At 41.1% G+C, this 14945-nt stretch overlaps 3 protein-coding genes across 3 annotated transcripts; 2 read left to right on the top strand and 1 right to left on the bottom strand.

The window, feature by feature from the left end:
* The first annotated feature begins 25 nt into the window (after positions 1 to 25).
* Positions 26 to 4193, top strand: prdx1 (peroxiredoxin 1). Its single transcript, XM_052088820.1, has 6 exons — positions 26 to 175; positions 1152 to 1267; positions 1411 to 1564; positions 1644 to 1766; positions 3175 to 3305; positions 3880 to 4193. Exons 2-6 carry the CDS (start codon positions 1162 to 1164, stop codon positions 3960 to 3962), a joined length of 597 nt encoding a protein of 198 aa, XP_051944780.1. The 5' UTR covers positions 26 to 175; positions 1152 to 1161; the 3' UTR covers positions 3963 to 4193.
* Positions 4194 to 4360: 167 nt separating this feature from the next.
* Positions 4361 to 7823, top strand: zte38 (zebrafish testis-expressed 38). Its single transcript, XM_052088817.1, has 12 exons — positions 4361 to 4934; positions 5191 to 5335; positions 5462 to 5522; positions 5875 to 5911; positions 5997 to 6017; positions 6104 to 6130; positions 6222 to 6289; positions 6374 to 6522; positions 6611 to 6834; positions 7184 to 7232; positions 7309 to 7349; positions 7423 to 7823. Exons 1-12 carry the CDS (start codon positions 4890 to 4892, stop codon positions 7465 to 7467), a joined length of 912 nt encoding a protein of 303 aa, XP_051944777.1. The 5' UTR covers positions 4361 to 4889; the 3' UTR covers positions 7468 to 7823.
* Positions 7755 to 14767, bottom strand: aldh9a1b (aldehyde dehydrogenase 9 family, member A1b). The gene is made up of 11 exons (XM_052088809.1): positions 14405 to 14767; positions 12831 to 12976; positions 12363 to 12492; positions 12072 to 12206; positions 11362 to 11558; positions 10065 to 10205; positions 9796 to 9984; positions 9264 to 9351; positions 9005 to 9146; positions 8264 to 8376; positions 7755 to 8152 (listed from the first exon to the last, which is right to left on the bottom strand). Exons 1-11 carry the CDS (start codon positions 14553 to 14555, stop codon positions 8058 to 8060), a joined length of 1527 nt encoding a protein of 508 aa, XP_051944769.1. The 5' UTR covers positions 14556 to 14767; the 3' UTR covers positions 7755 to 8057.
* Positions 14768 to 14945: the final 178 nt, after the last annotated feature.

Below are 14945 nucleotides of genomic sequence, written 5' to 3'. Positions count from 1 at the left end.
GCTGTGTGGACTCACTGGAGGGGATGAGGAAGTGGAGAAAGTGAAATCCCGTTTCTGAGCCGTATTCACGCGAGAGGTGGTTTGCTTTATAAACTGCTGCCTCGCGCTGCGCCTGGTTCCCCCAGCTTTCCTGTTGAATACGCTCAAGTCGAGTAGTCAAAAAGGCTCCAACAAGGTACGTGTTGCAAGAAAAAAACCCGAACAAACGTTGCCTTTTATGGTTGAAATTTGTTTTAATAGCATACTTAACCGTTTTTCTTGTGTAAGAGTTCATTGTTGTATCTTGATGTTTTGTTGATGTAAATTTTTCAACAAGTGATTTTCGGGGAGAGCATGTTTAACTTGAGAAACGGGTTCATTTTATTTCTAAAGTACAGTTATGCACCTCTCATTTTAAACTGAAAGTAACGATTGTGTAAGTTTCATTTTCATTGTCGGTGTCTTTTGCAGCGAAGCAAGCTTTATTTCCTCAATGAAGTACGGTACAGAAGGGCTTTAAATAGTGTATCGATTTGCCAAATGCATGTTCTTGTTCTGTTGGGCCAACCTTTCAAAAATCGAAATTAATTAATCAAGCCCAAGACAAGAAAATGTAACTCGTCCTCGTGTTAACAAATGTGTCAGTCTTGAAGCAGTATAAATAAGATAAGATAAGATAAGAAAACCTTTATTCGTCTCGCAGTGGCGAAATTACCAATTCACAGCAGCAAAATTATGAACAGAAGAAGTAGAACAACAAAATATAGACATGGATTAATAAAAGATACGGTAGGTGTGGTGCTAATTTCATGAATCAGTTTTTCCCCACTCTGTAGTATCCAGCGTTTCGTTGTCTATAGTTTTTAGTTTTGCTTTCACGTTCAGAATGACTGTTCACGTGAAAGCAATTCCTGTTCAAAACGTTTGAATCCACATTTTATTTTATTTTACAGGGCTTTGTAAAATATTACTGGAAAAATATTTACAGAATCAACTGCCATTCTTATTTTTTCCAATGTTGAAAATCTCTCTCTCTCTCTCTCTCTCTCTCTCTCTCTCTCTCTCTCTCTCTCTCTCTCTCTCTCTCTCTCTAGAGAGGATAGGGTGGTGCTAATTTCAGTCGAGAGCGAGAGAGATAAACACTTAATTTTTTGGTTTGGTCTGTTGTACAGTTTGCAAAAGATGGCTGCAGGCAAAGCTCAAATCGGAAAGATGGCTCCAGATTTCACAGCTAAAGCTGTGATGCCAGATGGCCAGTTCAAGGACCTGAAACTATCTGACTACAAAGGTAACGCTTCATTCAATGTCTCGTTCAAGGGATGCATAGCTTTGAACCCGCTTGTCTTTGCACTTCCCGCTGCAAAATACTTGAATATTAATGGCCTTTTTGTTGCCGGATGCCACCTGAATCACGTCGTTACGTTGAGGCAGGCAAATATGTTGTCTTCTTCTTCTATCCACTGGACTTCACTTTCGTGTGCCCAACTGAGATCATCGCATTCAGTGATGCGGCAGACGAATTTAGGAAAATTGGCTGCGAGGTCATCGCCGCCTCCGTTGACTCTCACTTCTGCCACTTTGCATGGTATTTTATCACCGGAACACCTGCAGTATTTGTGTTGCCTTTGTCACATGGTTACATTTTCACTTTGCATTTTCATAAGGACCAACACTCCACGTAAGGAGGGTGGTTTGGGTGCCATGAAGATCCCAATGGTGTCTGACACGCGACATACCATTTCCACGGATTACGGTGTTCTGAAGGAGGATGAAGGCATTGCCTACAGGTGAGTTGACAGTGTAGTGCCATGCTGGTACAAAGTAAAGAAAACATTGTTAGCTCCTGAGTTGATGGACCTTTTCTTACAACATGAAAAAGTCTCTTTGAAAAAACTTTTTTGCGCCAGCAAGGGTAACATACTATACTAGAAAAAACAACGAAATCACGGAATTTAAAGGGAAACGATAGAATAAACTGTCAGCAGCCCCGCAATAAGAACATTTTGCAACAGCATGTGGACAGTGTCATCACATAAGAATGTAAACAATTCTGTTTACATTTACAACACCAGGGAATGTGAATGAGAAGAATGGTTGTAGTAGTGTCCGTGGCTACTGTGCATGGATAATAAATATGCTGCATGCTGTCATATGGGCAAACGGCAACTACCCATATGTGATTCAAACAAACCCTACCAATAGTAACTGTCAGTAGTAGAATGAGAGTTACTCATGAACATATTCCTCAATGTTTTATCTTTTAAAAGTTTGCAGACAAACGAAAAACGAAAACCGGTTTTACTACACCCTTTAACAGTTTTATGTAAACATTCGCACAGCTGACTTCATCCTAGCTGTTGTCTATTCAGAAATTCATTGCAAAGTTGAATTAACTTCTAGATGTACGGTGGACACAACAGATTGGTCAGATTTGTGTTTTTTGTCATGTCACTTACAGTATATATGGTAAGTTATTGCAAGACTGGATTTGTGGCCCGTGGCCTGATGATATATTCCAGTCAGGCTTTCTCTATTTCCATGGCAACCTGGGACAGAAGAAAGACGTGAGGAACATGAATTCAAATGAAAAAAAATATATACAGTATACATCTTAAAATCGGCAACATCAGGGAGGATCAGGAGCCCTTCTACAAATTCACATTACAATTGAATGGGTAGTAGTGAGAAAATAGAACCCTACAGCACCATCTGCTGGAAAGTGGGGCTCGTCCCCAGAATAAAATTCACCTTTTAATGTCAGACTCGTCGTCATTTGGCTCAATTGCTTCTACATCCCGCAATGTATTTTTTTACATTGAATATAAAGAAAACGAATGTAAGGTAATGGTAATGATTTAATATCAACAATTAAAGGTGGAGGTAACAAAGCCAAAGTTCACTTCTCCCGTAATGTGTTGTCACAGTCAGACAAATTCGCCACACAAGAAGGTGACATCATCCTCCATCTTGTATCTGAATATAGAATTCAGTGTGTCTGTGTGACAGTGCACACACTGGTGTTCATATTCTTCGTTGCAGGATACTGCGTTGAAGGCACAGGCAGATACAAACCACGTCTACTCATATGCCTTTTTTTTCTTCAAAAAGAGTTCTAGATGTCTTGTGGCATGCTCAATAGTGAGAGTTAGTGTTTTTGATCACACACTTTGCCATACATCTTCCTTTATATCTCAGGGGTCTATTCATCATTGATGACAAGGGGATCCTGAGACAGATCACAATCAACGACCTTCCCGTCGGCCGTTCTGTTGAGGAGACCTTGCGTCTGGTTCAGGCCTTTCAGTTCACTGACAAACACGGAGAAGGTATGTAGTTATCTGCCGCCGTTGCTGACCTTTTCATCAGTTACACCGGGCAACTCATCTGTATTTTGTAATCAGCGATTTAATTAAACTTTTCTAGATTTTTTTTTTTGCGCCGAGTCCAACTCTGTCCTCGTATTTTCTCTGGTGCCTCAAGTTTTTATACCTATAATAATAAATAAATCATTATTTTGATATGTAACATAGTACTGCAATATATTTCATGACATTTATGAATTAAGGGTTGTATTCAACAACAGGGATTTTGTTTCCTGAAACTTCAGCATGTGGTAAAATCCGTATTGCATAAGCTTGAATAGCTCAAACTAAAAAAAAAAAAAAAAAAGAGAGAGAGGGAAAATATCTCCAAGACCTGATGTGCTGGGAAAAAAATCTGTGTCCAAAATACATGTTTGGAAACATAAAGTTGTCTCTGATTAAAATTTGCTGTTGACCAATATTTGCACTATTGTTTGCATGCATATATAGTAAATGTACTATATGCCTGCCTTAATTGTGGCACATTGTTTTGCTTTCATGTAATTGTCCGGGACTCACTGTAAGTGTTTCGTTTCAGTGTGCCCTGCCGGCTGGAAACCAGGAAGTGACAGCATCAAACCTGACGTCCAGAAGAGCAAAGAGTTCTTCTCCAAACAGTGATAAGCCCAAGGCCAAAGTCTGCTCCCTCCTCTAAGAGATTTCATATCCATATTTGCAGAAAATACATTTTTTATATTTCGTTTGTGGAGTGAGTTTTAGTAAGCATGTTCCATTTCATTGTCTTGTGCATCATGAAGACCAAACTGTATTGTTTTGAGGTTTCATATACTGGTAGCTAAATGTCTTTGTAATTCCTTATTGTAAAACCATGAAGTGGAAATGAATCCACAAGATGTTTCACTTCATTTTTCTTCTGAGAGAAAGCAGATAGTCTTAAAATTCAGTGCTCCCTGACACTTTATTTAGCATTTCCTATTTCAGTGAAACTACTAGTCAAGTCACAAGGCAAATGTTTTTTTTCCCAAGCTTTTTGTTTCATTATGACTGAAAGACGTGAATATCCACTGGTTTCCTCATACATAGGTTTAGTAGTTAACACCACATAAAAAAATATGAAGACAATAGTAGGAAGCTTTTTCTTGTAGTTAATACAGCTGTTCAGTGATCTATATATTTAAATTGTTGAACAAAAAAAGTTACGAATTTAATAAAGTCACAATTCAGCTGTGAGTTTTCGGTGACCTCTGGGTTGAAAGTGCTTTGAGACAATTTAATTCCTCAATGACAATAGGCCTAAATTAACTCTAGCAGAGCACAGAGGTGGGGACCCAATTAGCTTTTGCGGTTTCTTCTACTGGTGAATGCAACAGCCAATCCGTAAATTTAGCTGCTGCTAATCGATATTAAACTTCGCTCACCTTGATCACTGAAGCTATTTTAAGCATAAACTGACAGTGTGTCGTGATTTTTTTCATATAGACAGTAGCCAATATTGGTCTCGTTTAACAACAAGAAGAAACAATTAATAATCGTAGGCGACAGCTAATTAGCTTTAGCAACACCTGGCCGAAATTTTTTACAACAAAAATGGCAGCTGTAACGGGCATCAAGAAGAAGGCGGATACTGCCGAGGTATGGGAATAAGATATTACTCAACTTCTCGGTTAAATTTTAATCAGATTTGAATCAGCATACGGTGTAAAGTAGACCTAAGATGTTACTATATATCGAAGCCCACTATACAGTATTAAAACCCGTGTACGTGTATTTAGTGTCACTGCGCCATCTTGTGGCTCGTACTACATTATGAATTCCTTCGTTGGTAATCAAACGGGTTTTCTGAACTTTCATTCCTTGGTAATCAAACGTGTGCTCTCAACTTTCAAAGTGGACTGGATTATTTCCCAACGACCTCGATAACAAGCAGGGGTCCCTTGTCTTCGTCAAGAGGATGATGGCTGTGGCTGTGTCCTCCATCACCTACCTCAGAGGCATTTTTCCTGAAGATGCCTACTGCTCAAGATATTTGGAAGGTGGTCACCAACAGTACAGCTAACTTTAGAGACTCAATGAATTCACACATACAATAGAAATGTGAATATTAAACCATACATCATTAACAGTACAGTACAACCAACCTTTGACTATGTTTTCAACAGATTTATGCATTAAGATTTTGCGGCAAGACTGCAGGACTGGAGGCAGCAAAGTTGTCAAATGGTGCTCACAATAAGTTCTACCTTTCTGATACAAAACAGACAACATTTTTTATGACTTTATTTAATGGTAATGCTCTTGTTCAGTGCGGCACAGCCTTTAAGCCAAGGCCGATATTTTACATAAGGAAACAAATATGGCATAACACCAAACACAAATACTTACTCTGTGAAATCTGGGCCTGTTTAACGGAACACAAAGCAGGCAGGAAGTCATGATTTACTTTGTTGTAGTCGTATTAATGGAAAAAGGTGGATATGCGGATTTGTTGTACCTTCTGCCATAGCTGGCATGATCAATATATGCTTGAAATTAATAAATGATCATTTCCATTTTAATTTCTTTTTTTAAACAGGCTGATTGGCTGTTTTGATGCATTGGAGAAACAATATGTACGTATATGAATATTTTACCAATTTTTTTAAATTCACATATCCCATCTTGCCCGATTTTTAAAAAATGTTCTCCTCGTAACAGCTACAGATTGTGTTCATCGGGGTAAGTAACTCAATTAAGTGAAGACAGAAAATACAGCTAAAACACCAAATAACTGCCACTGAGCGCAGTTTTGTTGTGCCTTCTAGCTGTACACCAATCCTGCTGAACCCAATGTAAGTTCTCTCAATACTGAAATCTTTATTTCAAGCTTGTCAAGCATTTAAGGATAACCGAAAATAAACAAGTGGTCTCTCTGTTTTCAAGCGCATTATTGAGTCCTACAGTTTCAAGTTCAAGTACACAGAGTCAGGTCCAGAGATGGATATACTTAGGTTTGGAAGGACACTCTGTTGTTTTTGCTGGTCTTGTTCGAACTCGAATGAGTTGATGGTGAAATAACCATTGTGGAATCACAGGAACAATGGTGGTGAATTGAAGGTCGCGTTGGAAGAAACCAAGAGAGCGAGCGTGCTGCTGATCAGGAAGTTATTCCTGCTCATGCAGAACCTTGACGTCCTTCCCACAAATATCCACCTGAGCATGAAGCTCTACTACTATGATGACAGTGAGCCACCACAAACATCTGAGCCAAACCAATTGAGTATCAATGATTGTTCATATCGAAAACATCCTATGCTCTTGTTCTTCCCAAGTCACTCCAGCGGAATATGAGCCACCAGGCTTCAAGGAGGGCACATGCGACAGCCTGTGGTTTGAAGGCACGGCCGTGCACTTCACGGTGGGTGATGTCCAGACGGCTTTCCATACCTTTCAAGTGCGAATGTCTGCTGAGAGAAGTCGGCTACAGAAGCTTCAAGATGAAAATCATCTGAAGGACACCAAGCCGATTATCACTTCAGGGAAAGAACCCGACAAGGTAGAGTCATTTAAATGCAGCTACTACTACTCAATCTGCCTTGTCATTCATACGCCTTTTCCAATTGAAATATTAGTGTTCAAGTTACACCGGTGATAAATTACTTGACAATACACATCCTTAAAATGTTGAATTTACTTTGACAATCTAAAATGTTTATTGCAGTTAAGATCGCAAACTGAAAATAACGCCAACAGTTGAATTTTCATTGTGGGAAGGGGTCGCGGGGCATGCTGGAGCCTATCCCAGCTGTCTTCGGGCAGTACACCCTGAACTGGCTGACAGGAAATTCCAAACTGAAGCACAAGATTAAAGTACCATACCTCCCTAACTCCATTTTGCATTACAGGGCCCTGACAAGATGGTGTATGCTGATGATGAGCAGTGCCCTGAAGATGGTAAGTTGAGCTGCTGCTGTCATTTGAGATCTGACGTCTATATAAAGTGATTCAATCTAAATGTGGCTTCGTACAGAGTCAGCATGGTTCAAGAAACCCACAAAACTTGTGGTCAAGGTATGCTGCATTCAAAGCACAGTCACATAAAGCACAGACAGGAATGTTATACTTACCGTTGTGTCTATTTTAGAGAAAGGCACCAGCCAAAAACGAGACAAGAAAGAGAAGACTTTAAGACTTTACCAAAACGATAATCAGCATAGTAGTCACAAATGTACTGTTCCTCCTTTTACTAACATTGAACACCATCGATTGTAATCTCACATCACATTATTTAATTTCATGACGTTTCCGTGTTTTACTGCTCACAAGGCAGCCAATGTGACATTTGTAATTGGAGCAGCATACAGTTTAAAGCAAACTATGTGAATTTGCGTGTTCTTAAATTAATTTTTCAGTGAGCGTTCAATAAATAATATCCTAATAAAAAGATGGATTCGGGTTTTTTTTTGTGCATAAAAATAAAAGCCAATCTGCAAAAAGGCACACGGCACAAATTATGTGAGCAAATTAACATTGCAAAAATAAAAATCAGTCCATAATACTGAAAACCTAACTTCACATTTGCAACAGTATTTATCAGTCATCCAAATATTTCAGAGGGCACTTTGTATAGTCTACCACAAATATGTCTCAGGGAGTGCAAAACTGTTTGATGGCTCACTTAACAATCAGTCAACGCGTAGAGGAAGCATGGGCGTCCCCTGAGTGATGTGTCATTTTACTTCAGTCAGCGTTCCACTACTTCCTGCTGGTTGGCCTTTCCTAGAAGAGGCTGTCAACATCCCCCATCTCCACGTACACCGTCTTCAGCTGCGAGTAGTGTTCAATTGTCACCTGGCCATTCTCCCGCCCTATGCCTGGTCAAGACAGGGAATTTCGTCAAGAGTGTACTACCAAGATTTTTTTTTTAAGACATAAAGGTGGTGGTGGTTTTTGGGAAAAACATGGTGATTCAGAGCATAAAATACCTGACATTTTAAAGCCTCCAAATGGAACCTCCACAGGAGTGATATTGTAGTTGTTGATGAAACAGGAACCAGCTTTGAGTTGTTCAACCACACGGTGGGCACGCTGCACATCCCTGAATACACAAGTGACAATATTTAAAAGAGTGTGTGATACTAAAAGTCTGGTCAACTTGTTATCTGGTTGTGGTGCACACTTTTGGTCAATTATTATGTATACAAAGCCACCCTCAATTGTGGGTTCTGGGTTTGCGGCCCATTATTTTGCTTTTTTGGGGGGTTGGTTTCACCTTGATCTCATTTTATCTATTAAGATCGTAGCAGGGCGGCGCAGTGGTTGATTGGTTTGCAAGTCGGCCTCATAATGCAGAGTTTCAGGGTTCGGTTCTGGCTCCGGCTTTTCTGTGTGGAGTTTGCATGTTCTCCCCGTGCCTTGCATGGGTTTTCTCCGGGTACTCCGGTTTCCTCCCACATTCCCAAAACATGCGTGGCAGGTTAATGGAACACTAAATTGTCTCTAAGAGTGTTTTTGAGTGTGAATGATTGTTTGTTAATGTGTTCAGGGTGTCCACCGCCTACTGCCTGAAGACAGCTGGGACAGGGTCCGGCAGGCCCACGGCCCTTGTGAGGATAAACGGATGACAAAATAGATGGATGGATAGAAAATTGTAGCTGTTGCGTTGTTGGTGAAGAGATCGATCCTGTCGGCCATTTTTGTCCCCATATGCAGCGTCCAATCCTAACCTAGTGAAAACTCCTGCAGCTAATCCCATTGTGGTGTCATTGGCTCGCTGCAGCACCTCCTTTTCTGTGTTGAATGACAACACAGACATGACGGGACCAAAGATCTCCTCCTTTACGCAGGTCATGTCATCTCTGCAGTTGGCTAGTGGGAAAACGGCACGGATGAGAATGTGGACAAAAAAACAACAACTAATAACATCCCATTTGAAACCTAAATATGACTGGGAGGGGGGTGGGGGGGGTAAACAGACAATCTTACCCAGAACGCATGGCGTCATGTAGTATCCATGTCTGAGTTTAGCGTCTGAAGGGACGAAGGCTTCACCCCCACACAATACAGTGGCCCCCTAGAAAGATGTTTTGAAATATAAATGAAATTGAAGGAAACCAATATTAGATTGGATGAGTTGGATGAGTTTGGAGAAAGAATTTGCACTAGATCCCATCAAACACTTGGGATAAATGAAGTTGTGAGTCAGTCTCTTAGTTTTTTTTTTTCATTTTGAAATCGAAAAGGGCTCATGTCTTGATATTTTTATATGGCGTATAAGGTTTAGTCAAGGTGAAATTTAGTAATCTTTACATTTGCTGTTTAATTGCAACACTTAAAATGAACAAATCAAGCTTGCTAAAGGAATATGATGTGATGGCCAACCTGTAGATTGATTTCTATTATTAATGTGAATATAAATGACAAAAGGGGAAAAAAACGTTTTTTTTCCCCTTTTGTGATGACTCATTGAATTTTTGCTAGTTGTCACAATTCGCTAAACGACACTCTTCAGTCATACCTCCTTTTTCGCCTGTTCCACAAAGGCGAGGACTTTGTCAAGATGTGGCCGGCTGACCAGTGCTCCCATTTTGGTAGTCTCCAATAGCGGGTCGCCAATTTCAATGGCCTGGGTCCTTTTGACAACTTCATCCACAAATTCATGCAGAATTTCCTTCTGGACAAAAACTCTTGTGCCATTGCTACAAACCTGTGATGTCGCACAAGCACAAACTGACATGACTTTGTAGTTTCATTTCGTGGTATGACTTGAAGGGAAGTCCATTCTACCTGGCCTTGAGAAAGGAAGTTGGCCATTAGAGCGCCCCGTACAGCGTTCTCAATGTCACTGTCCTCAAATATGAGCAGTGGGGATTTCCCACCAAGCTCTAATGTCACTGGTTTGATCCCTTTGGATGCCATTTCCATTATCTGTGGAATCACACAATAAAATAGCCATTGGTTATTTCAAATCGAGTTCAATTGTCACATGGTGGCGGTAAGCTGACATGTTCCATAACTTCTAGTAGCAAGAGTGAAATCCCACAGTGCAACATTCCTGCTCAGAATGTCAAGTACATTGCACTTTTAGTAGAATTTAATGATTCTATCCCATCCATCCATCCATCCATCCATCCATCCATTTTCAGATCCGTTTTATCCTCACAAGGGTCATGGGGCATGCTGGAGCCTATCCCAGCCCTCTTCGGGCAGTAGGCGGCGGACACCCGGAACTGGTTGCCAGCCAATTTTAGGACATACAGAGACGAACAACCATCTGCACTCACGCTCACACCTAGGGCCAATTTTTTGAGTGTTCAATCAGCCTGCCATTCATGTTTTTGGAATGTGGGAGGAAAACGGAGTACCCGGAAAAAAGCCACGCCGGCCCGGGAAGAACATGCAAACTCTGGGTTCGATCCGGAGCCAGGATCGAACCCACAGCCTCTGCACTGTGACGTCGATGCGCAAACCACTGGACCAACGGGCCGCCTATTTAATGATTCTATTTAGGTAAAAAAATATATATACCGGTATATTGGGAAGGATCCACACAGAGTATATAAAATGTAGTTTTTGGGCAGTTTTTCGAGTGATTTCACTTTGTTGTGTGTGTCTGCACATGAAGGAGGAAGGATGAAGGAACATCACAGTGTGCACATTTTTTAAAACCGTAGGAGTGAGGTAGCACGGTGGGGCAGATGATTGCCTCTTCCTCGGAACGCGGCAAGTGCCTTGACACCTTCTCCTCTATGCTTCCCTGGTTTTTGTCCAGGGACTCTCATGTCCTCCTATATTCCTAAAACATGCATTTTAAATGGATAGAAGACTCTAAATTATGTGTGAATGCTAGTTTTAGGGCAATGATGTTCTTTCTGTGTGCGCACATGCACGAAATTATTTGACAGGCATGCACACGAACAGTGCTGAGGAAACTGACTCGCGTTTATCAAATCCAGTCCTACTTCCCGTAGACCCGATTTCCATTATTTTCTTTTTATCCTAACTATCAAGTCCTTGAGGGACAGACCCCCCCTCCCCCCACACACACACACAAATACCACACAGTCTATAATTTTAAACTCACTTTCTGTCCAGTTGTCACACTCCCAGTGAAGGAGACCTTTGCCACGTCAGGGTGGTGGCAGAGTAAACTTCCTGTCTCCTGCCCCCCCTGCACCACGTTGAGGAGTCCCTCTGGAGCTCCTGCTTCAGCAAAGATCTCTGCCAACATGACCGCTGTCACAGGTGTCACCGGGGATGGCTTGAACACCATTGTGTTGCCTGATTCATGAAACGCAAGAGAGAAAAAAAATGATTGACATGGGCTATGTCTGCAATATAAGACAAAGTCCCCGAGGATGTACAATTCAGAATTCTCTGAATTATGTATTTTTATCCTATTTTCATAAAAGAGTGAACTCAACAACTGATGTTAAAAGGAGATTGAGAGAAGAGACGAGTACACATAGGAAGTTCGGAAAAATATGGGCACTCATATTAACAGCGGCAAAACAGGCGTCACAATACATCGTTATCAGAACAAAGACAGTCTTCTTTTGGTTGGGATTGTTACTTTGAACTTATTTTTACACTCCTACATGACAAAGTCAATCAAAATGTTGCTTGTTTTGAGCGACAAGGGGTAACAAAGGGGTTTATGGGTTGGGCCCTGTTGGAAAGGATTGCGTGTCCAACCTTTGCGGTTCCACTTCACTGCATCATCTAGCTACAGTGTCATTTATTGGTCAAATATATTTTCGGGGCAGAGTGTTTTGGGGAAAGAAAATCCCATACCACAGGCCAGTGCTGGGGCCGATTTCCAGGCAGCAATCTGGAAAGGGTAATTCCAAGCACCGATGCCGACACATACGCCCAAAGGCTCCCTACGTGTGTAGGCGAAAGATCCACCTGGCAACTGCACATGCTGGCCTGGGCAAATTCAAAACAAGACAACCGAAACGCACTCATTTGAACAATTTGACTTTGTTACTAAACTGTATTGAGAAATATAGATGTGAAAGGGCAGCATGTCGTGTTTTTTGTCTCTCTTAAAGTGGTTGAACTCCCACGTTGTGGTGTACAAACCCGAAAGGGTGCTGGACAGTCCCGCATAGTACTCGATACACAATCGGGCTGAGTCCACGTCCAGACGGGCCTCTGTGATGGATTTCCCATTGTTTACTACTTCCATTTCGGCAATCTCCTCTCTCCTTTTCTGTGCATGACGAGCAAAATAAGAGGTCAAATGCAGCCTTACAGGCAGAAGCTCAACTCAGCTTTATTTATAGAGCACTTTCAAACAACCACAGCTGCTTAACCTTAAGGTAAAAAAATAAAATAAACAGACATCCCAGCCAACAGGACACTATATAATTAGAACAGAATAACAATTTATGTAGTCCCATTATTCATTAATCTGTCATTTAAAACTCATTCAGTACCAGCCAATTCTAGACCAAGTCTGAAAAGACGTTTAAAAACGTCTTTGGGAGTGAGTGAGTGAAAAGACGTCTAGACTGCAGTGAAGGTAAGGAACAAAAAAATGAAACACACCTCAATGGTGTGAGCAGCTTCTATCATCACCCTTGCTCTCTCCATCCCAGACATTTTACTCCAAGAACCAAAGGCTGACTTGGCCGCCTCGACAGCTTGGCCTACCTCTGTGGAACCACATGGCTCCAACGTGCACAAGACGCGCCCTGCAAAATAAAGTAAGTTGAACACAAAGTTCAATTGTCTGTGTAGACTGTCGTTAATCCAGGTCATGGTAAACTGCTAGCGGGGAATCGAGGCAACCGGAATTTTTCTTGTTTGTTGAAGACTGAACAAACAAGAAATGTCCGGTTGCCTCGATTCAACCGTTGCGGGCAAAGTTCAGTACTTAGGTCAATACAAATCATCTCGATCTTATAATCGGAAAAGAATTTTTGCTGAACAACACACGGCTTTATTTAACCGCTATAAGAAATTCCGAGGCAGCACGCCCAATGATTCAATAACTTGAAGTACAGGTAATTATTTTCACTCTGGTGTTATCGGTCCGTCATATCACAGTGGATATATCTTGACCCCCTCTTCTTGAAATTACATTTCTTTTGTTCATTGAGTTTTGCACACGTCATTCAAGGTACCGCCACAGCATTTCATCAGAATGAGGTCTGGACTTTGTCCAATTGCGACACATTGATTCCCGCTCCTTTTTTTTTCTTTCAGCCATTCTCTTGTAGATTAACTGGTGGTGGGATCACACCCCTTTTGCATGACCCAACTGTGACTCATCTTTTTTCTTGCCAGACTGACTCACATTTGACTCTTGTCTATTTTAGTCTATTGAGGAGTTAATGACTGAACTAAAGGTGCCCAGGTTCTCTGGTTAAAAAGCAAGCCCAAATAATCACTCCTCCATCACAGGGCTTGACAGTTTTTAGTATGTATAAGATCTGTGTGCTGATATACTCAGTTGTTGTTTTGTTTTTTTGGGGGGGGGGTGGTAAACATGCGTTTGTCTGTAATGGGCAAACATTTCCCACAAACGGATAAGCCATGTTGACATATTTTGTTTTGGAGTTAAGACGCGTTCTCTTGGAAACATTGGATTTTTTTGAAGATGTGAACACTCCTTCCCATTGTGTGGAACAACGAACTAAAACTGTTTTGTCTTATAACGCCTCCCAGATTGTTGCCCAACAACAACTGTTTCACTAAAATCATTACACGTCTTTCTTCCTTGGTATTGAGTTAATGAACAACAGAACGCTCCAAGGAAGCAGCCAGCTAACTTTTAGGCCATCACGCCTGTTGATGATCAGTTGTATTCAGTACTTGAATAAGTAGTAACCTCTTAAATAACACGTAATGCGATACTGGTGTTAAATCTGTGAAAAATATGCATCACTTTAAAATGGAAAGAATTAGTATTTTCTTTTCCAAGTGATGGTAGATGAGAAGTGGTGTGTAATGTATGCAGATCTGTTTAAGTCAGAGTTGCATGAGTCTTACTGTTTGAAGCCACGTGATGTAAAACAACAAAATAAATGCAAATACATAAAGTAATGCGCATTAAATGTATCCCGAATGTTAAAGGCAATATTAAAAGCCAAATGGATCTTTTAGTTGAATTTCATTACCTGTTGCAGGCTCGAATACGTTTTCCCCATTGTTTCTTTCTTTGCTCGCCTTCCTTTTTCCACCCCAGAAGTTCAGCGGGGCCGTTATGTTCGCGTAGCCCGAGGAGAGGCTTCGTACTGCAGCCGACAACGGAGTCGCCCTCTGCAGCATGTTTAGCTTGGTGGTTCGGCTGCTTTCAGTTGGGACTGCAAAGCACGCGCTGTCAACTCGCAGGAGCAAAACTTGGTGTTCACTTAACGCATGTTATGTTTCACTGGAGCAAAAGTAGCCATGGGCTATTTTTGCAAAAGGCGTAAAAGCAGTGACACTTTCTTAAAATTTACGTTTACGTTCGCCCCTGCAGATTAAACTTGGAGGCGGGACAAATGAAAACGTCATTGTACGTCTGATACGATTGGATGGGGTTTTGTTTAGATCGGAAATTTTAATGTAAACTAATTCCAACATATTGAGTACAACATTTATGCCGAGTAAAACTGAAATAATAATCACATAAATTATACATTTACATTACCCAGTTCTAATTGAACTTGGAGGCGG

This window comes from Hippocampus zosterae, chromosome 15 (genome assembly GCF_025434085.1).
Source record: "Hippocampus zosterae strain Florida chromosome 15, ASM2543408v3, whole genome shotgun sequence".
Classification (NCBI taxonomy): Eukaryota; Metazoa; Chordata; class Actinopteri; order Syngnathiformes; family Syngnathidae; genus Hippocampus; species Hippocampus zosterae.
This window is presented reverse-complemented; position numbering and strand designations above follow the sequence as displayed.